The 21549-nt window shown below is 39.9% G+C and overlaps 1 protein-coding gene across 16 annotated transcripts in view; it reads right to left on the bottom strand.

Annotated features, from left to right (window-relative positions):
* ERICH3 (glutamate rich 3) overlaps window positions 1-21549 on the bottom strand; it is a 98358-nt gene that overhangs the window by 11269 nt on the left and 65540 nt on the right. For all 16 annotated transcript variants that reach the window (XM_078392989.1, XM_078392985.1, XM_078392987.1 and 13 more), the window contains 2 exons: window positions 18487-18726; window positions 2460-2882 (listed from right to left, as the gene is read on the bottom strand). In XM_078392989.1, coding sequence (XP_078249115.1) covers window positions 2460-2882; window positions 18487-18726 — 663 coding nt within the window. The remainder of the gene's footprint in view (window positions 1-2459; window positions 2883-18486; window positions 18727-21549) is intronic.

Below are 21549 nucleotides of genomic sequence, written 5' to 3' on the forward strand. Positions count from 1 at the left end.
CCCCAATGCCCCTTGTGGCCACCTGGGCTGGATAGGGACTAAAAAGCAATGCTTGGAGGTCCTCAGGCCAACAAACTGTATTTGAGATTTGAGTTGTACAAACAATAATGTTCTGCAGAGGAAATCTATCTTTATATCTTTGTATCATATTTATGCATACCTTTCCTGTTCAGCATATGTGTGTAGAAACTCCAGGTATGGAAGCTGCTGCAGCAATCTGACGGGGTTCAACGGCCACCTCACAGATCACCACAGCAGCACCTACAGTGGGAATTCCACCCTGGAAAAAAAAAACTGAACAGGATACAGGCCTATGTCTTTACCATCTGCTCCTAACAATCTTCTTTTCTGCAATCTTCTTCTTATATTTTGATAATCTGAATATTTTAAACCATCACAAATTCAGCTCCCATTTTTCACACGGAAAATTTCAGTAAAAGGTTTTGTTTCTCCCTAGATTCATGACAATGCACATTAGGACCCCTGTATTCACTCATGCTGAAAAACCACAGATTATAGCAAATGCTATTTTAATAGCGAATACTATAAATACCATGGTCTTTAGCTCCTTCTAGTGGCCAGTTCTGGTAACTTCACCTTTAAAAATCCATATTTCGAGAATTCTTCTTTTAATATTTTCCGACCATGGATAAGTGAAACAGTGGATACTGATCCTGTGTATACGGAAGTCCCACTGTGCTTCATCATACAGGTATACATTGCATTGCAAAACTGCCTTTAGAAAAAAAATACATACTTTCAATAGCTGTCTGAGATTCTACTCCTCCAACTAATGCAATAGGGTCTCAAGAACTCTGGGCTAAATACTATGCAAATTAAAACCCAGAACTTTCAAGTAATGTGTGTTTTTTTCTGTTTGGAAATTTGAGCTAAACAGACATGATGAGACGCTTTGGCACCAAAATTTTTGGCAGGCCACTAATTCAACCCACATGATTGCTCCATCATGTCCATTTTGTATAGAGCATTGGATCCTGTGTGTATACTTGGTAAGTGGTTAATAACACCAATCTCCAACAGTACTTAAATACCAGTCTCATCCAACAGTCTAACTGGGAAGTCAGTTACATTGAAAACCCAGCATAAAGATGAAGCAGAAGATTTCACACAGCTAAACACATATGAAAAACTCAGTATAATCATCAAAACTTTAAGCCCCCCCCCAGCCAAATTTTTCCCACATTTTATATACAACAAATTTCAAGGCAATGAAAAGTAATCCAGCACCAAGATGTCTGCAAACCATTCTAGTTTTCATTGTGCACATGCAAACCTATGCCAACAGCACCCAGCAATATGAAAGAAATCATCCAGCATTTTTAAAATCTAAGCAAGAACACTACCAGAATAATGCACACTGATATACAGATCGGAAATATTTGCATGACTTTTGGCTCTCCTTCCTGTCTACATCACCATAGATATTGGGCTAATTAGTGTGAATTGGTTCACTAATGGGATGAGGTTGCTGTGACCCAGTTATTAAAAAAATGATATGTGTGTGATCTTTTTCTCTCCTAGCAAGGCACTCGATCAAGGAAATAAAAATCACTGTTGCAAATACATGCATTTTAGTGTCCAGAAACAACATATATCCTATAGTTTTAAAGGGGCAAAAAGCGCATGCTTTGTGTACGGAATGCCTTAAATGCAATCTCTGGCATCTCCACCTAAACTGACTGGGCAGCAGGTGCTGGGAAATCCTTCTGCCCCAGGCCCTGGAGAGCCATGCCAATCAAGGTAGACAACTCTAGGCTAGACGGACACATAGTCCAATCAGTTATAAGGCAGCTTCCTAAGCTTCTCATTCTGGTAAGATTAAAGCTAAGAGATTTGTCCATAGTTTCATAATGGAAAATGTAGTAACAAAAATGTTTTCTAGTGTCTCACTGTTCTTTGTCCAAAATGATTTTTTAAAAAAATAACAAGACTCAAATATTCATTTTGGGTGCCTATACAAATCAACTCAGTTGGATTCAACCATCGTTCAGCAGAACAGGTTTTCCAACTGAGATTTAAGACGTGACAGTTATCCAATCTGGGCATTTTGCTTGATCTGAGATCTATTTGTTTCCATCTAGGAATAAGATCAATTCAGCTGTCCAAAGATGTCCTGCAAATGACAGTGATGGAGACAAGAGAAAGACTGGCCAAAGTCTCACATGTTATACTGCATACACCACCATTGTAACACTTGGAACAATAATTTGGCCTGGCTGTTTCCGGACACAACACTGCCAGGTATTTCACATACACAATGAAGCAGAAAAGTTACATTGTTCAAACATATTACAGTATTGGGAAGAAGCAAGCGATTGTGTTTCATGGGGCCACGCTGAAACAAAGCATAGAAAATGCAGACTCCAGTTCAGAGCAAGCAAAACACCACATCCCAAGGCAAGAGATCCCTCATAGACTTGACTTCAGACCATACTCACCACCTTCTTCCTCATCTTCAGAAGTCATCTTGCTTCTAGATTCTGCTGCTGGAATGCTGCCTCTAAAATGCACAAGCACATCCTCCTCGATCTCTTCCTCCCTCACATCCACATCTAATGACCCTACAAGACTGAGCTTCTCACTGAGGGAACTCATGTCCTGAAGATTCGCCTCCATCTTTCTTCCATATGAAACATCTGGTGTGCGTTTGGCTGTTGTATATTCTGTTCTGTTGTTATCCCCCTCTTCCTCCATTTCTGTTTCTTGACTGTCCCCTCTTTGGGATTTTGTTTCACTTTCATATTCTGAATGTATATCCGTGTTGTCTTGCTCGCCATCTTGCCTTCTTGTTTCAGAGTCAGAGACATTTTCACTGAGGTAAGGTGTGCTGCTGGAGGAGAGGGAAGGTGCAAGATTCTTGTCTACAAACAGGAAAAGTAATCACATTTTAATGACCCATTTCATTCAGTATTGCAAGAACATGGAAGTAACTAGTTACTAGTAACTAGTCCCATTAGCTATTTCATTTTATCTATTAGGTGCAAATTCATTCCCTTACAATTATAACTTAGCAAAGGATGATTTCATATATATATATATATATATATATGGATGGAGATTTCAAAGCTCCATAGGAACTGCAAAATGTTAGGGGACAGTTTGCTGTCTGTTTGCTAGGCCCTGTAGAGAACGTTTTTTAAAAAAAAACTACCAGTTCCCTAATGCCTTGCAGTTACCATCAAGTTTAGAAAGCTCTACCTATATCTTTCACCATGCTTTAATGTTGCAAAGAAAGCCCTAGCAAAGAACAAGTGTGGATCTTGAATCTCCTCTGAGAACTTGAAGCTCCTCTGAGAACTTAAAGCTACGAGAATTGTGAGCCAAAGAATGCTCAAACTGTATTCACGAAGGCTTTCACAGCCGGGATCTAATGGCTGTTGTGGGTTTTTCGGGCTCTTTGGTCGTGTTCTGAAGGTTGTTCTTCCTAACATTTTGTCAGTCTCTGTGGCCGGCATCTTCAGAGTTCCTACTCCAGTCCTCTGAAGATGCCGACCACAGAGACTGACAAAATGTTAGGAAGAACAACCTTCAGAACTCGGCCAAAGAGCCCGAAAAACCCACAACAACCAATGCTCCAACTACCGTACTATTGCACTCACTTCACATGCTAGCAAGGTTATGCTCAAATTCCTACAAGGTAGGCTTCAGCAGTATGTGGACCAAGAACTCCCAGACGTACAAGCTGGATTTCGAAGGGGCAGAGGAACTAGAAAACAAATTAACATGCGCTGGATTATGGAGAAAGCCAGAGAGTTCCAGAAAAACATCTACTTCTGCTTCATTGACTACGCAAGAGCCTTTGACTGTGTGGACCACAGCAAACTATGGCAAGTTCTTAAAGAAATGGGAGTGCCTGACCACCTCATCTATCTCCTGAGAAATCTAAATATCTGATTAATGGATGTGCAGTGTATCTGAGCAAAAATAAAATGCAATTAAATTATAATAAATCAAAAATACTGGTTTTTGCCAAAACATGGAAAGAATTTCAATGGAACCTAAATGGAAATCACATAGAACAGGTTAAACACTCTTGGGTCCCCATTGAAAGGTGACTATAAACACAGCTAGGATCACTACTCAAATCTATTTTGCGTTTTTACTATAATTCAGGAAATTGGTTTGTTCCGGCAGCATTACAAGTTTTCAAGTCCAAAATTATTCCACAAGCCCTCTATGGTTTCCCAATTTGGGCAAGTGCTTTGGATTGATGGATTGAACAGCTACAATTATGCAAAGTGTTACGACTACCTACATGCGTGCCGTACTCGGTGCTCTGTCTGGAGTCCGGAGTATCTTTAATACAGACTGTAGTTTGGTTGAGATCGTTCAAATTTTGGTTAAGTATCTATTACAATTAAACATGGACAGTTTAGTATATCAACTTCTGCGGGACTCTGGACCACCTTCTGGGTCAACTGTGCTCTTGAAAAAATTGAAATCAATTGGTATAGATAGAGACTACCTTGGAGCTCTAAGTCAAGAGCTAGCCTTCCAAATAATGAAAAGAAGAATTTTGGATATTGAATGCCAGGACCTATGTAGTGCTGCTAATAAATTCTGTGTACCATTGTTTTTCCATGTTCCTCCTAAAATGGGTAAACCTGCTGCCTACCTTTCCTTGCTCAAATGCCCCCCCCAAAAAAAACATGTGGCCTTTTCTTTCACCAGATGCAATGTCATGCCTACTGGCAGATTTAATGCAGTTCCCTATTCTGAAAGGCACTGCCCATGTGAACAGGGGGTGCTGGAAACCCTTGTTCATATGTTTTTGCACTGTCTGTTTCACTCAATCGGCCATTCAAGGTTAATAGCCCCAATTTTTATTAAAGCTGGAAGGGAGGTCAGATACGGATAAAGTTTGCTATATTCTGATAGCCAAGATGACTGACATTGCAGAAAGAGTTGCAGACTTCCTTGATACTATTGTTAGGAGATGAACCGTTTCCCCTTTAATGATGTCTAACACTTTTCTGCCCTCTTGGTGCCTATATATGTAGTTACCTAACAAACCATCGTGACTATGTCCAATTTTTACTTACGCCAATAAAGGTTTTATCTGTCTGTCTGTCTGTCTGTCTGTCTGTCTGTCTGTCTGTCTGTCTGTCTGTCTGTCTGTCTGTCTGTCTGTCTGTCTTAAGGCAGATGGTCTCTTAGTCAGACTCAATTTAAAGCAGCTTTTAACTTTGCCCAGCCTCAAGATAGATACTTGCTGCTCATTCCTGTCATTCTCTTATTTTATGGGGGATGAAGATAGCAAGAATATGGAAATAGACTTCTAAAGAGGTTTGTTGTTCTTTCACAAGTACCCTTCATCTTGAGATCTTAAATACTGGATGCCCTACATGCCACGGCAGTGTGTTGCTGCAGTTAAGCCCTTTTTACAGACTTTAGTGCAGAGATCCTTGCTAAAACGCTAAACTAGAAACCTACTTTGCATACTTTTTTTGCCTCAAGGGAGTATCAAATAGTTACAATGATTTTTCAGCATATAAAATTTGAAATGTAGTAGCAGCATTGAGTGTCCATATGAGGGAATAACCGAAAAAGCTGACAGCTGAAAGCCAAGATGAAAAGTTATGTCAGTTTCAAAAACCGGAAAGATTCAGGTATTTCACTTAATACTAAGGACACTTCAGCACTCTGGCAGACAACAAACCCAGCACATCTGTGGTGAGAATAAAGCCACTTAAGTTCATTTTTCACACACTTAAAAAAAATTGGACTGGGAAAGGCAGAACTTGCTGTTGCAGGCAGAAATACAAGCTTAGCCTTGGAATAAGATATTCACAATACAGCGGCAGAAACAAGAGCCACATTGTCAATGGGAAACTGAGTTGTGTTGGAAACGGAGTTGGAAACTGAGCACCAACACATGAATCAACAATCTTACACATCAGTAAGATTGAAACCAAAGGGGAGATGATGGACAGATAAACCTATGCATTTTCCCTCTCTTTTCCCCCCTCTCCAAGGTTAAAAGCTGAGCTTAAGTTTTCTCCCTCCTTCTTCTTCTGAGGATACTTTCTGTTCTTGCCTTTCCAGTTAAAAGAGAGTCAGCAGCACACAGGGTTACCATAACAGCAGCCAGTAGAAGTTGTGAGCATGGTAGAGAGCTCTAGAAATTTCTATTACTAAGTTTAGAAACTATTTTCTCCAGCACTATCTCTGAGTGGACTTCCTCAAACATAATCAAGAGTACGTGACCTGACTGACCAATCAACACATTCCCTCCATGGTCTATAAAAACCAGGGCTAAAAACTGGTCCATTTATGCAGTTTTTGCTATAAGCAACAGCAGCAGGCAAGCCATGTCTTGCCTTGCTCTATTTCATTCTCTGTATGGCTATCACTGCTTTCCCTTTTCCTGACTATGCCCTCATGCCAAGTGTCTCTTGAAACTTTCTCGCTTCAGCCTTATATGGTGTTTTCTAATAAAGCCACACAATTAGAGAAGAATTCAATCAATGACTCCAACTAAGGACCTTTTAAAATCCATTTGAAAAATGCTGCCACTCCTCTAATCTTATTTGCCATAAATCTTTGACAAACAATGTTCATTCATTAGCAGATGCCTAACATTTCAATTGAACAAGAGAATCCATCAGAAATTTGTTATAGATAAAATTAAAATCAATACTGTAACATATTTCACGCTTGTGACACCGAAAAAGGCAGTTTTGATTCTTGAACACTTTTCATATCTTGTCTGCTTCTGATGATAATTAGCTGCAATTTCTGCTAATATTTTAAATTATTCTTTCCATCTGTGCTGTTGTAATTATTCTGCAGGGCTCGTGAATTTTTGGAAAAAAAGAAAAATTATGGGAAACAAGTTTAATTAAGCTAAAAATGTTTTGTTTTGTCATTTGCATTCCACTTCTGTAATGTAAAGTATTTTACTACCAATGTTTAAAAAATAATGCAGCAACAGAGTGGTCTTAACCGACTAGATAGGCGGGATATAAATCGAATAAATAAATAAATAAATAAATAAATAAATAAATAAATAAATAAATAAATAAATAAATAAATAAATAAACAAACAAACAAAAAAACAAACAAACAAACAAACAGCTTGAAGCTCTGTTTCTCAGAAGGGCATACAAAGGTAAAGCACTCATAACTGGTCAAGAGACCAACAAAAGCCAGTGAAGAATCAGTAAGAACTCAGCATGGACATCTGAGGTTCAAATCTTGCACTTTAAACAAATGGACAGCACCAGTTATCACTTTCTGTAAATATCAACATACCTCTCAACATGAACTAATTAAGGTACGTTTTCCTGATAAGACTAGATTATTATTTCTGATCCCTTGAGAAGGCTGGCTTAGCTATTGTGCTTCCGGCTGATGGAAAGTTCAACAACATATGCAAAGTGTTCTAAAAGTTGCTCTCAATTATGGCTTTCAAAGTGAGTTTGCACATTCTAGGATAATGGGACACCCTGGGGATCTGAAAGTGCAGGTAGTCAGGTTGGAGCAAATAAAGTCACCACAGCAACCATGTGGCAAACATGTAAAACTCAGGAAATGCATTATTCCCTCTCCATCCCACCACAAACTAAAAGCATAAAGCGCTTGTGACCTGATCCTTCTCAGCATTCCCATACAGACTCCACTTTAAAAAAACAAAATTAAAATAGGGCTGAAAAAGCCTCCTTTGGTCCTTTAGGAAGCATATGGGCAATTCTGTCATTTTTAAAGGCACTCCTGTACTCCCAGGGCCTCCTACAACTCAAAAAACATTATTACTCAGTAGAGGGCATGAGGGGGCTTCTGCAGTTAAAAAATACCAAAAACATCACTTTTTATATAAAGAAATTTGGGGTGTAGGGGTGTGGAGGGGTCATGAAAATGAGTGAAACCCTCCAAGGTCCTGAGATGGACAAGTGCAGCCACTGAACCTCTGGAAATCACACACTTATGACTTAAAAGAGAAAATAAACCAAGCTTTGACAGGAGAAAAACAAAATCTCTCAGCCATCATGATATTGGTGATGTACAGGAAGACTTGCTATATAGAGATGACTGATGTAAGGAAAAATTCTAAAAGCAACTGGGCCTTTTTGTAATTTTGTGTGAACCACTACAAATTAGCAAAACCTATGTCAATTATTACAGGATAGAAGCCAAGCTGAGAAGTGAAGAGAATTAATTATTGATTAATGTTAATCACTAATGTTTGGTAATAGCACCAGCGTGTGAAATCACCCTCAATTTCTCTGATTTTTAAAAGAAATATTATTTCAAAGTGGCAAGTATAATAGACTTACACGTTCTCTCTCACTTCCTATATAAGATTCTAATCTGAAAGAGAACAATACACACAAGATATGTTCTGTTCGCATCTTACCCGAGGAGATTCATGCATTTCACCCTTAGCAAAAGGGCAAAATACACAAAGTATGGAAGTCGGAAAAGAGGTTCAAGACTTCTGCCATTACTCCTGAGAAATGTGAAAAGCTACCTTTCGTTGCCTTAGAATCAAAACTTGAAGTGTATAAAAGGCCATGAGACCTTTGAGCTACCCAGCTCATTAAAAACATTAAGTTTTTTTCCCAAGAATATAAACACAGCAGTACAGAAATAGCTTTTGGCTTCAGCAAAATAGTGTGTGTGGCTTTCCAGCTAATGAGTCGTTCTGATTTATTCACAGGATTGTGACTTACTAGGATCTGAAAAGCATATGTTTCATCTCTCTGACCAGTTCTCAATCTATGCCTCAACAAATACATTGTGTGAGGAAAATAAGTATGATGGTTTCTCAGCTGTCTGGAGAGGCTATTAAAATCCTCTATGCTTAGAGAAATTCTTCCTTAGAGTTAAGAGCTGCATGAGCTGCTGGAAATCAGAAGCTGTCAGCAATGTGCAGAGATATGAGTGGCTCCTCCTTCCATTATAGAAGACAGGCACCCACAATCATTTGGATTCTAGTTCTTTGTATAAACAGAGTAAAAGAAAGGCACAGTCCCTCAACATTTTCTATACCTTTTGCCTCAAGGCTGAAAACACAGAAGTCTTTGTTTTTCAAGGTTGTGAGTACTTGGTTAGACTAAAACCACAAAGGTCTGGGAATTCTCCATTATTTCCTAATCCTCTTCAGGTATATATATATATTATATGGCACATATTCCCCTGGTGGACAGTGTGATCAAATTATAAATTATCTCTATAAGCAGACAGAGCTTCTCCTCCCATATTTAGATACAAGAGCTACAGTAAATAAAGATATGCCTTCATCATGTTTACATACTCAGCCATAAGTCTATTACAATAAAGCAGATCACTCAAATACAAAATCTACTGAGAATGGAATAGAATCATACAGATTGGAGGGGGGCGGAGTTTGAGCAAAATGCTCTCTGGGGACCCCATTCTTTGCCAATTAGCTTACCTGGCCATGATGAGTTGAGCAATGGCAGACAGCAACAGCAGTGGCTGTGTTCAAAGTGTGTTTATACAGTGCCCAGCAGCAATATCTAACATTTTAGTGTCTAACTTTTTAATTTCCAACAATACCCCCATCATTTTGGGGTGATGGTTGTAATTAAAAATGCAGCCATATCCAGCTATTGGCCAATGCTTGGTGCACTGGCCCCAAACCAAAATAAGTCAGGCTGAAGGAATGTGACTGGCTGATGGCACCCAATGAGTTTCTCAGCTAAACTGGGACTAAAAACCCAGTCCAGTACACTAATTAATATATTACATTGTTTCCCAGCCATGGTGGCTTCACAGATGAAAACTTTTATAGATTTAATCACAAAAGAGAAAACCAAGATTGAGAGAAGAGAAGGAAACTCTTAATTTGTCCTATACTTGGGCTTCAGTGGGGCTGCCATATGTGTAGGCCATAGAACACAATCAAGAATCTCCATCTCTTCTTCTGTCACAGATCCCTCAATCCACTACTGCTAAATCTTTATGTAACACCAGTGCTGTAAAGTAGATGTCCGGTGTGTCAAATTTGGAGGTAAACTGAGAAGGAATGAAGCTTCTATTGAGTCCCTGGAAAAGCATTAGCTTTACTATATCCAGTTTCACTCTACAGTCAACCATTCTATATGGCAAGGAGCCTCTCCTGCAACTGCAAAGAATCAGAAAAGGCTTTGTTATTGCTATTGACCTATTTTTAGGTGGAAAAACGAAGTGACAGCTCAGTGATCACCTTGATGAAAGCCATTATCATGGAGGTGATAGTGAGGGGCAACCCAATCTGGTTGGTCAGCTGATTACTGCTTCCTCCGGTTACAAACACACACATTTCTTAACCAGTCTTCCCTGCTATTAATAAAACACTCCAATAAAGATGGGCATGCCTATCCAATTAGCATGATCATTCCACTTAAGTAATATCTCATTGGGATTTCTACACTGAATGGATCAATTACTATCCTACAAAACAGGTCAGGATTTTTAGTTAAATGCTACTTATCTGAAATTTGTTCATGTGTGAAACTCAGAATGCATTATTTAACTCCCTGCTGGGAGTTATTGTAAGGGCAGATCTACTCACTTTTCAGCTAAATCTACAATTAAAACAAAACCATTTTTAAAAATTGCTTAATGAACAGCATGCCGAATTAATGTTAAATTGCAGCAGCAGCATATTCTTGTACAAAGCATATGGCTGAGTAAAAACAGTCAACAGATATTTACTACTGGCTTTATTGATGACTTACACAGGATTGCAATGCTGTATGACTTAATGTAATTAACTGAGTGCATGTAGCAGATTAATAATGAAAATCCCAAGTAAATTCTATGTACATTTGTGCTTCAAAGTCAAAGACTTCGTTCTCGTGTATCAGTTGACTGACTGACTGACTGACTGACTGACTGACTGACTGACTGACTGACTGACTGTCTGTCTGTCTGTCTGTCTGTCTGTCTATCTATCTATCTATCTATCCATCTTCTTTCCTTCTTCACCTTGTATACCTTTCATAATGGAAAAAAACTTAAAGAGTGCAATTGTAACCTGATTTGCTATGTTTGCTTCTGCAATTTCTGTTGCACATGCAATAGGAGAATTGTCATCTCATGCTTGCTCTCAGAGTGCCATTTCAGTTATGATAATCATAATCACCACCACTATCGTCATCTTATGACTGAAGAGTGGGAAGAGACCCTATGGATCATCAAGTTCAGCCCATGTCAAGGAGGTTCAGTGGAGAATTGAACTCCCAACCTCTGGCTCTACAGCCAGATACCTAAACCACTAAGTCATCCAGCAGCTGTCATGAGGATTAATTATTCTCGGTCAAGACCCAGTTAGTCTCAGATGTGACTTATCCAAGAAATCTGTTTTTTACCTTTTCCATATTTTCCCTCAATTGTCCCTTCAATGATGCATTACAGTACATTATATCTGCCATGACAAATTCAAGGTATAGGAGCTTGCATTTCTTAATAATGACTCCATTTATTTTGTTTTCCTATCCAATGAAGTACTTCTTCATCCTTTATTCTATCAGCCCATGAAAGCGTGAGCAAAGCGCTCTCATGGGATGTATAAGATTCTTCTTATACAAATAAGTAAGCTATCATTCCTGGACTAGCTTCCAGCCTCCATCACTTGAGAGGAAGGAGAGGGAGGAAAAGTCAGTTTTGTTCTTGTGGAGCAAGAATTGCACACTATCTTCGGATCCATTTCACGCAGAACAAGCCAATATGGTGGTTGCTTATAACATGAACTAAATCTGTTTTCTAGGTTCCCTTCGCTCAAATACAAAGTGTATTGTAGCAAGTGCATTTACAGCAGGAGAGACAGTGTAGTATAGCAGTCAGAGTGTGTAAGTGGATTTGGGGAACCATAAAACACAGTGAATGTCCTTGGACCACTCATGGTCTGTCAGCCTGACTTATCTCAGAGGGTTGCTGTGAGGACAAAGCGGTGAGAAGGAGAGACAGGTAGGCCACCTTGAGATCCCTGAAGCAAAGGTGGGACATAAATGCAATTGAATGAGTATGTTGTAAAAATGACTCAAATGCAGCACAAATTAAACACAGCCAAAAAAAAGGACATGAAGTTGTTATGGCCTAAGAAACTGTTAACACTAAACAGTGTGAACAAAAATGCGATCAGAACATAAACATAATGTCTTACTCAGCTGAAAAAGTCATGCAAGTCGCTTCAAAATAGGGATGGATGATTGTAGCCTTCCAGATGTTTTTGGCCTATAACTCCAATCAACCCTAACCAGCACAGGAATTGGTAAATTGTTACAGGAAATGCAGGTGATAGACATCTGAAGGATCACGGTTTCCACCTTTGCTTTACATCTCCCATCATTTCCCCCAAGATGGAAAGCCTTAGTTCTCCTTTAACAGATAGAGAATACTAATATCATATTAATTCCCCTTGAATTCACAAGGGAAGGAAAATATTTCCATACTCCTCATCTCTTCTTCCCAGACATCTGTCTTAGAAGCTGAATTTGGCATTACCCATTTATCTGAAGCTGACACCACACAATGCTTGCTAGTTCCTGTTTGGATTCTGTCCGCAACTCAGTCAAGACCTCTCTGACAAGACAGAATAAAGGAGCAGTGTTTTTACTGTGTTCTGTCTGCAACCATACAATAATGGCCTTTCAAAATTCTTTCCCTTATTTGTGCAAAAAGAATAAGGGGGCAGGGAGGTGTCCGTTTCAACAGAGGAAGAAAATGCTTTCCAACAATTTGTTGCACCCAGCTCCAAGAAGGTGTTGTGCCTTAATTTGTGCTCCAATTTCCTAAACCTTTCCCCCAATAGAAGAGGCTTCCATTTTTTCTGTTTTATCATCACGGAACTTTTTCGTCTTAGTTTAGTGTTGCATGGTGACCAAGGGTACTGCATTTGGCTCTTCTTCCCATTTTTTTTTGGGGGGGGGGAGGATAACAGCTTTTTTTGACTCCCAACATTTCTTGATCTCAAAATGTTCTGTGGAAAGAGTTACTTTATGACCCCTTCCCCTAGAAGTGTGGGAAGCTGGGAGAATTGTCAGTTACCTCAGAAATAACAGTGTTATAAAAGACAAGAAGTGCCTACACTCCTTAACCATTTCATAAATGCGATATGGACAAGAATGGTGATCGTTACCCATAGAGAATTTCTATATCTTCAACCTACATTTTTCATACGAAAAATGTCCAACACTGTACCAGTCTCATCATCTCTGACTTGACACATAAGAAGAATTCCTGTTGTTATAATTGTAAGATCATGAAATCAGTCCTGGTTCGCTGTTTATTCTTTCATATTGTATAATGCTTATTTTTCACTCTGAAAGAGGCTCCTCTGAACACAGTTTCTAGACTATACTTTATCCATATCCTTTGTGCCTTTTGTTTTAGACACCCTTCTCACCCTAAAAACAACCATTGCACAACACAACGCTGACCCACTGCCAAATGCATGACAAATCAGTATAGATTTAAGTAGGCAAAGCTTTATCTTTCTTGAAGCATCTGACTGGCTATGTGAGAAACAAGATCTTATGGATCTACGGTCTCATCCTAAACATATTTTAATATTTTTACAATTTTATGTTATAAAACTGTGCCACCCAGAACCAACCTAAATTGACCTTGCATGGAATGCTTCCAACAGAGATCCCAACAGTGCTCCAGCTTATATTGCAAGAAGCAATTCAAAATAATGTTGAGGATTTCCCATGTCAGACATCAGAGACAAGCCAAGTATCAATCCCTTCCTATGGCTATCTAGAGTTGAAGTTAAAAGAAGACAAAAATTCATACACAAAGTATGTGATTTCTAGTTCTTTTACCCCATGGATACCCTATATATTTGATTGACTGACCTTTTATTGTGACATACTTGGAATTGTTTCCAATGGTAGTTTTCCGCTAATACACAGGTTCTACCACTTGTGGAAAAGAGACTGCAGAAGCAGATTACAACTTTTTTCATAATTTCATTATGCTAAGTTTACTTTTACCAGTTGCATTGGTTGTTTTGTTAGTCTTGCATGCAGTAAATGCAATCACTAACAGAATATAATCTCTTGTATTTTTTCCTTGATGTTACACTGGGCCTGACCTATAAATTAGAAGAAATCTACTCCTGTAAATAAGCTTGCAGCTACAAAAAAGATTACCGTAAGTGTCACCTGTATACTTTACAAATACCTAGTATGCATTGATTTTATCCTATACAGCAGTTTCGAAGTCCACTGCATGTCTTGTCTTTTCTGTCAGCATCATGAAAACATAAAAGCCTCTACTGACCCTGGTTTCCTATGTTTTTTTCAATACACAAGAGAAAAAAAAACATTGCTGCCTCACACATGGAACAGAGTAGAGCAAATCACCCAGCACTGGTAGAAGTTCTCCGGCTGCCTGAGGCAGAAAAAGTAAGCTGACAAGGACTGTATGCCATCCTCTACAACATCTCCAGAGAGGAGGTTAGCACCCGCCTTGCATTTCTGCCTGCCCCTGCTATCCAACTGCATACTCCAGCTGATCGTTTGCCAGCTATACATGAATAATGCCTTGACCACAATGAGCATTCCGGCCCAGCCATTGTTGACACAGCTAGCCAAGGAGTAGCCAGGATATGGAGGCAGCCGGTGGCAGTAGGGCCCACCTCAAGCAGCAGAGGGTGGCAGCAGTGATGGAAGTGGGAGTGGCTCTGCTGATGCCCCAAAGACTCAGTGCCAGAGATGACCAGTTTGTCTAATGGCCAGTTCAACCCTGAAACCAGTGCTCATCTACTCAGAATTAAATGCCACTAAGTCTGGAGGGTTTCCCTTCCAACTAAACATCACAGGATTACAGCCTTGATGTTTAATATGTCTGCTTCTAATGGACAGTCACCTCCAGAGGACCACATTTTCTGTCCTTAAATGACAAAGAATCAAGTGAAGTCCACTTTTTAATGTTATACCTCAACACTGCAAAGTTGAATTCCAGTGATTCACATTCTGTTGCAGGAAGAAGAACTACTTCCAGTTAGTAGGATTAACTATGCAATTACATTATCAAAATAAACCCATGTAATAGAGATTCTTTGTCATCTCCTCCTCCTTTGAATGATTCAGAAAGACACCGAATCATTCAAAGCAAGAGATTTCAGTATTAGCAGCAAGTAAATTGTACAACACAGAAACCAACCGCTAGGAAGAAAAATCTAAAAAGAAAGATTGTCCAACAGTGAGCAACCTTTCCAGGCTAGGGTCTGCCTTTCTATGTGGCTAAACTTCCAGGGCCCAAGAGTGAGGATCAGCACCCTTTGCTCTTGCAAATCCTGCCCATTCATACACATTCACTCATGTAGGTGGCATGCTCCCCCACACCAATACACATACACTTAGATGCACACATTCAAAAACACCCATTCTGACATGCAGCATACAGACAGAAAAAAGCAGAGATGCCCTATGTGGCTCATTCAAAAAAAACTTTTCAATATTATGTACCTGAGCATCACAAGGCTTCCCCCCTCCCCCAAGCTGTATTGCCACATGGGGAGGGTGATTTTCTGGAGCTGGTGGGTCACAGCACCTGGGAAGGTGAGGTTAACCCTCCTCTCACCAGCTGTAAACCAGTCCCTACCAACCGTTTTAAAAACTGGCAGCAATGGGATCTTTCTTAAAAGCCAGAATGCTGCGTGGGGAACAGGGCAAGAATGGGATGCAACAGGTGAGACAGTGAGCCCCACAGCCTGCATCTAGCCCATGGGTTGTTGGTTTCCCACTTCTAATCTAGACAGAGACTTGCTAGAATAAGGGAATCTCTACCCACCACCAAATTCCAAGCATACCTGATGTTCCCTAAGCAGAGAGCAGATGCTCTGCAGAAAGTTGTCTACATTTTAAAAGAAGCAGGTCCAGTCAAGCAAACCATGCTCAGATAAAAGCAGAACATCTTCTGAGTTAACAGTTGATCTGACCAGGGAGGAAATTTGTTGTCCAGACATCGAATATGATTATTTTTTTTAAGACCCAGATCATATAAGCTATGCTCAGATCATCGAAGTATGAAGAAATGCTTTCTAAAGATATTTTAGGCAATCTAACTACAGGCCACCTATCAGAAATGCAACACCAGAGTTTTTGAAAAGAAATAACCTCACTTCTGTAAATGATTAGCAAAGCTGCAAACTGATTATTCTTTATGGTTGTTAACTACTTAAAAATCAATTTCCTCACACAAAAATGTTTTCTCATGCAAACCAACTGCAAACCTGGTTTGACATCCTGAGTTTGCTGTCGACTTTTGTGCTTCCTATAAAGATACTGGATCTTTCTTGCAGCTGCTTCCATTTCACAGTCAGCTGCTTTATCTCTGCCTGTATTTCACATGGAAAATACAGATGCAAGAGCAACATTAACATTTGGCTTGAGAAAAGAACTGTAAGATCTGTCAAAATGGGAGGATGTTCAGTGGAGAGATTTCAGGGGAGTGGTAAACACCACAGAATGCCTTGTGCAGTCTAACAACCAATGGTTGTATAAGTTAGGGCAGTGTCAAAAAAAAAAAAGAAACTACAGGAGAAGAAACAAACAGGATGAGATCAGCTTTCTGCTGACAAAAACATCAAAATGCTGGCAAGTTCCAGTCGTTTGCAAACAAGCTCTGGACCCCATCCACTGTTTGAGCTACTGGATGAGAAATGAGATACATCCTTTCCACTAGATTATTTATGAAGGTAAGTGGCTCAGAATACATAAAGGAAATAATTATCTCCATCAGTTATGCTGACTAGAGAGGACAGAGGTGACTGAAGATGCTGTTTATTCTCCTGAAACTAATTCCACAGCATTTTAATCTCCTTGCACAAATAATTATCTAGGGTTCTTCACTCTCAGCTTTTGTCCCCTCCTTAGAACCAAAAAAACAGAGGACTGCATATTTTTATCACCTTGAGGCCATGGTCGTTTCATTCTTGGACTGAAATGGAGACAGGCTGAAATTGCTGACCAGAAATCAGTGGGTGGGCGGCAAGTTTTGTTCAGCAAGGAACAGAGAGATGGCATGAGGCCCTTGCAACTGCTGCTACTGACTCAGTCGTATGCTCTCTTATCGTGCCTGGAACATTACAATGCAAAAGTGACACCTGCTGGTTGAGTACAATCTATTCAAAAGATGAAAAGATGGGCCAGAAATTCACAGAATAGCATGAACAGCACGCTGCACAAATCGGATTACTGGGCTTCAAAAAAGGGATGTTATATATTGCCATGTGAGACTTGGCCCTTGTTTCTCTCAGCACAGAACCTGGACAGTATAAAAAGTTTCAGTTTACAAAGAAGTACTGAATAGTCCCTTCTGGTGGTAGTTAGCTATGAGAAGTACAGGCCACTTCTATGCCACAAGGTCAGGATGATGTCATAGCAAAATTGGTCCAGGACCCCCTGGTGTGGTCTTCATCACTTATGACAGAGGAAGGAGCAGGCTTGTCCTGAAAGCTGCTCCGGACCTGACACCAGTACACAGAAGTGTGTGAAGATAAATATTGTCTTAAAAGGTTCTCAGTCTAAGGGACACACTTATCAGACACCACCCAAAATAAGCAGTGCAAAATGGCTGAATTCTAGTGTTACACTAAATCATGATTTATGCCACTCCTGGTGGATTGCTTTAACCGCCAAGTGTTTCACAAGAAATCTAACCATTGTTTGTTTTCCCCATTTCTGTCTCCCATCCCAAACCTCTTTTGTCAGATATTATTTCAGAATGGCAAGCTGAGGAATCAAGTGAGGAGCAAGCCAAAGTGGGAAATTCAGAGAGTGTGACAAGCTAAAGTTTAAACAAGATAGAATTTGTAGGCCAAGAACCATTGGTGGTTTCTAACTCTGATTCAAAGCTGGACAACAAACCATTATTTATGCAGCAGGAATGGTTTTGAGCACACCAATAAACCAGAATTCATAAAACTACCCTCAGATTTACCATTGCCTGTGAACCCAGCCAAAATACACATAGTGTTTATTTTGGGGGTATTAAACAAATTGAGTGCTGTGAGGGGTGAAATGTTTTCCTCACTCTCTGTTTCAGTTCTGAGGCAGAGGAGATCTGTTCTGCATACAAGATGGAGTGCCCACAATCCAGAGTAAGAATATTACAGAAATACACTGAACAGATGTTCTAAAAGCATCCTTTTACTGTTGCTCATGTATTTTCAGGCCTCTGTTCTACCTGATTTAACAGGTCCTTAGTTAGGCTAAAATATATTCAGAGGAAATAAATTCAAAAAGGCGAGAGCTTATTAGCTTCTCTTCCCTATTCGCTTTTCTAGATATTCTCAGCTAGCAGGTGAGAAGCAAGGCAGGTTTAAAATACAAAGCTGAGCAGTTCCTGAGACTTGAGTAGCGTATTCCACAACAATCTGCAGTCTAACTGAAATGAGTACTTAAATTTGATCCATGAAATAGATGGCCAATTATAAGACATATGTAACAAGTTAAACATACATTAGGCCATCTACTCTTCATCACTTTAAGGAAAACAACTCACCTTGTTTATCCTCCCCTTCTGAGTCACTCTCCACGTATCCATCGCTTTCATCTTGTTCACTGTCAGAGGCCCGCAACGCTTTCTGTGATGAGTTTTTATTCTTCCTTTCATGGTCTAAATTATCTTTTTCATCATCTGAGGGTGACTTTGACATTCCATTCATTTGATCATCAGCTTGTCCCTCTTCATTAACTTTCTCATCTGATTTCTCTTCATCTGCTTCAAAATCTTCATCGTATGCTGAAATAAAAGGACAACGGTAGTGCAACATCGAAAACAGAATGCAAACTACTTGGAGTTCTCATTAACTTGAGATAGGTTAAGTCCATTAGCTTTTGTTCTCCTTTATATTTGACCCTCCCTTCTTTTCAAAAAAATCAACAAGGTTAAAATGCTGAAACATGAAACTATACAATGATACAATATTGTTAGAAAGTTCTTGTTCTGACTTCTTCACAGTTTATGAAACAGACACAGCCAATTCCTTGCATAACCCATTTCATCTAAATCAAGTATAGCCACGGAGCATATAGCTCGATGGTTCCAACTTTGAGTCCCCTGATGTTCTTGGACAACAGCTCCCAGAAATCCTGACCAGCACAACTAGTGGTGAAGGATTGTGGGAGCTTTAGTCCCAAAGCATCAGGGGATCCAGGGTTGGGAAACCACTGATAAAGAGAATATATTTCCAGGTGTAAGAATATTTAACTGGTCTAAGTCCATGCAGATGCTGCAAGATATTGTATGAATAAGAAGTAGAGTCGTGCCCCGCCTTACGATTACCCCGTTTAAAGACGGAACTGCTTGATGACGATGTTTTTGTGATCACAAAACGATGGTTTAAATGGGGAAAATCTGCTTTGTGATGATCGGTTCCCTGCTTCGGGAACTGATTTTTGCTTTACAGTGATCAAAAACAGCTGATTATTAGGTTTCAAAATGGCCACCAGGTGTACAAAATGGCTCCCTGCTGTGTTTAGGAGCCATTTTTCGCTTTACAGGCACCCAAAAATGGCCGCCCATATGGAAGATCTTCGCTGGACAATGAGGTTTCAGCCCACTGGAACGCACTGAACGGTTTTCAATGCATTTCAATGGGTTTTTTATTTCGCTTTACGACGTTTTCACTCTACAGCGATTTCGCCGGAACGAATTAACATCATTAAGTGAGGCACCACTGTAAGACAAATCTGCTTTTCCAACCACTAAGCACTACCTCTAGGGTGCCCAAAAGAAGAAGTACAGACATCACCAAAGAAAGGGGCATAGAAGACAAGGCTTGCCACTGAAAAAGAGGATATTTTTTTCATTAACTTCGCATTATTAATTAAGATATCATATGCAAATACAGTTATAATCAGGCATAGCTACTGTAATTGATATGGAAATACAATAAAAATCACCAGCTGCAGAAGACGGTAACCTGTCCAAGTGACTGATCTACCTCTTTTATGTGCATAAAATGTAGAGCTTGAACATGAGCATCATCCTCCTCCTTCCCAGTCACACTGCTGCTCACATAAATCAAGCAATGATAGAAGAGGCAGCTTTAGCTGGCCCTCTCAATCTCTGTTGACAATGCTGGATTTCAGAACAACTGAATAGAGTTCTGTCTCCTATACCTCTGGAATCAGTGTGTGCTGCAGCTATGAAGACACAAGGCATGGTACCGCAAGTGGGCAGCATGACAATCATCCTTGTGCACATGGTGGTTAATTGATGGATTGTGGTCAAATGCTGGAGGAGGCAGATGAGAGGCCAAAAGGAAGAGTAACAGGAGAACTAGAGAAGCAAGTGGAGTCATGCATGTATGATAATCTCAAGGAAAGCAAAAGAAAAGTTCCCCAAGCTGTGTTGCTATTATTAGTGTCACACTTCCTTCTGAGCCCTTCCTCCAGCCTAGACAGACATGCCCCCAGACCAACAGTATGTTAACTGGAGGGCAACAAAGCCAAAATCTGGACGAAGAGCTATCCTACCTTTCACATCAGAGTTTTAAAAGGTAAATCTAAAATTGTTAAGCGCACACTGTCAAAACAGATCCTGTTCTTGTCCCAGCTAAACAAAACAAAACAAAAACCCACTGAATGAATGGGAACACTGCAAGTCAATGCTTATCTACATTTTGTTGATTCAATGGGCCAACTCTAGTTCAGATTAACTTTGGATTCAGGTCAATATCTGACACACATATATGCTAGGAAATGCACGTACTGTGCAGATACCAAAGGAACCAAACTGTTATGAGAGCAAAGGCTCATCAAACAAATATACATTCAATGTGCCATCTAGATTTGCTCCCACATAATGTGGAGAATCATCTCACATATCTCCTGCAAAATTTAAGTGACATCACCATGGACACCACTGGAAACAAACCAGCCTTCCAAGGACTGAGCTACGTGTTCCCAAGCCCACATTTTCTTTTTTTATACTAATATAAGAGCAGAGAAAACATTTGCAAAGGAAAACCAGTGAGTAAGAGGGAGAACCTGATCCTTCTCCCATTTGCTGATACCCCCCTGCAAAGGTCTCCCTTGCACTACTATTCGTTACCTTACAAATTGTGTTTTTGGTAACATGCAAAAGAAACATATGGTTCTATCCTGAGAAATCCAGTAGCTAGACATAACCCAGTGCTGGGGAACCAAAGGCCCTTGGGCTGAATCTTACCTTCCTGAGACCCTAATCTGGCCCTTTGAGATTCCCCAGAACACTATGCCCTCCCATGAGATCAGTGTTCAGTGGTTCCCAACATTTTCTAGATCTCTGTGTTTGTTTTAAACAGTAGCTACCCTCAGTAGAAGCTTTATGCTAAAATATGCTGGTGTTTTCAGTCTCACGCTTTGGCAGTTGGCCCCCACCTGCCCCAGCAATGCAACTCTGACAACTGATTTGAAACAGAATTTGGCCTTTGGGCAAAAATGTAAGCTGAGGTTCCATGGAAATTGTGGATTTGCACTTGTTTATTCCTGGAGTCTACCCAGGTAACACCTGCTCAGATCTTTATTGATGAAAGTATTATTTTCAGACAAATTGACTTTGATGAAAAATGATTTTAAA

The sequence above is a fragment of the Pogona vitticeps genome, chromosome 4, assembly GCF_051106095.1.
Source record: "Pogona vitticeps strain Pit_001003342236 chromosome 4, PviZW2.1, whole genome shotgun sequence".
NCBI classification, from domain to species: domain Eukaryota; kingdom Metazoa; phylum Chordata; class Lepidosauria; order Squamata; family Agamidae; genus Pogona; species Pogona vitticeps.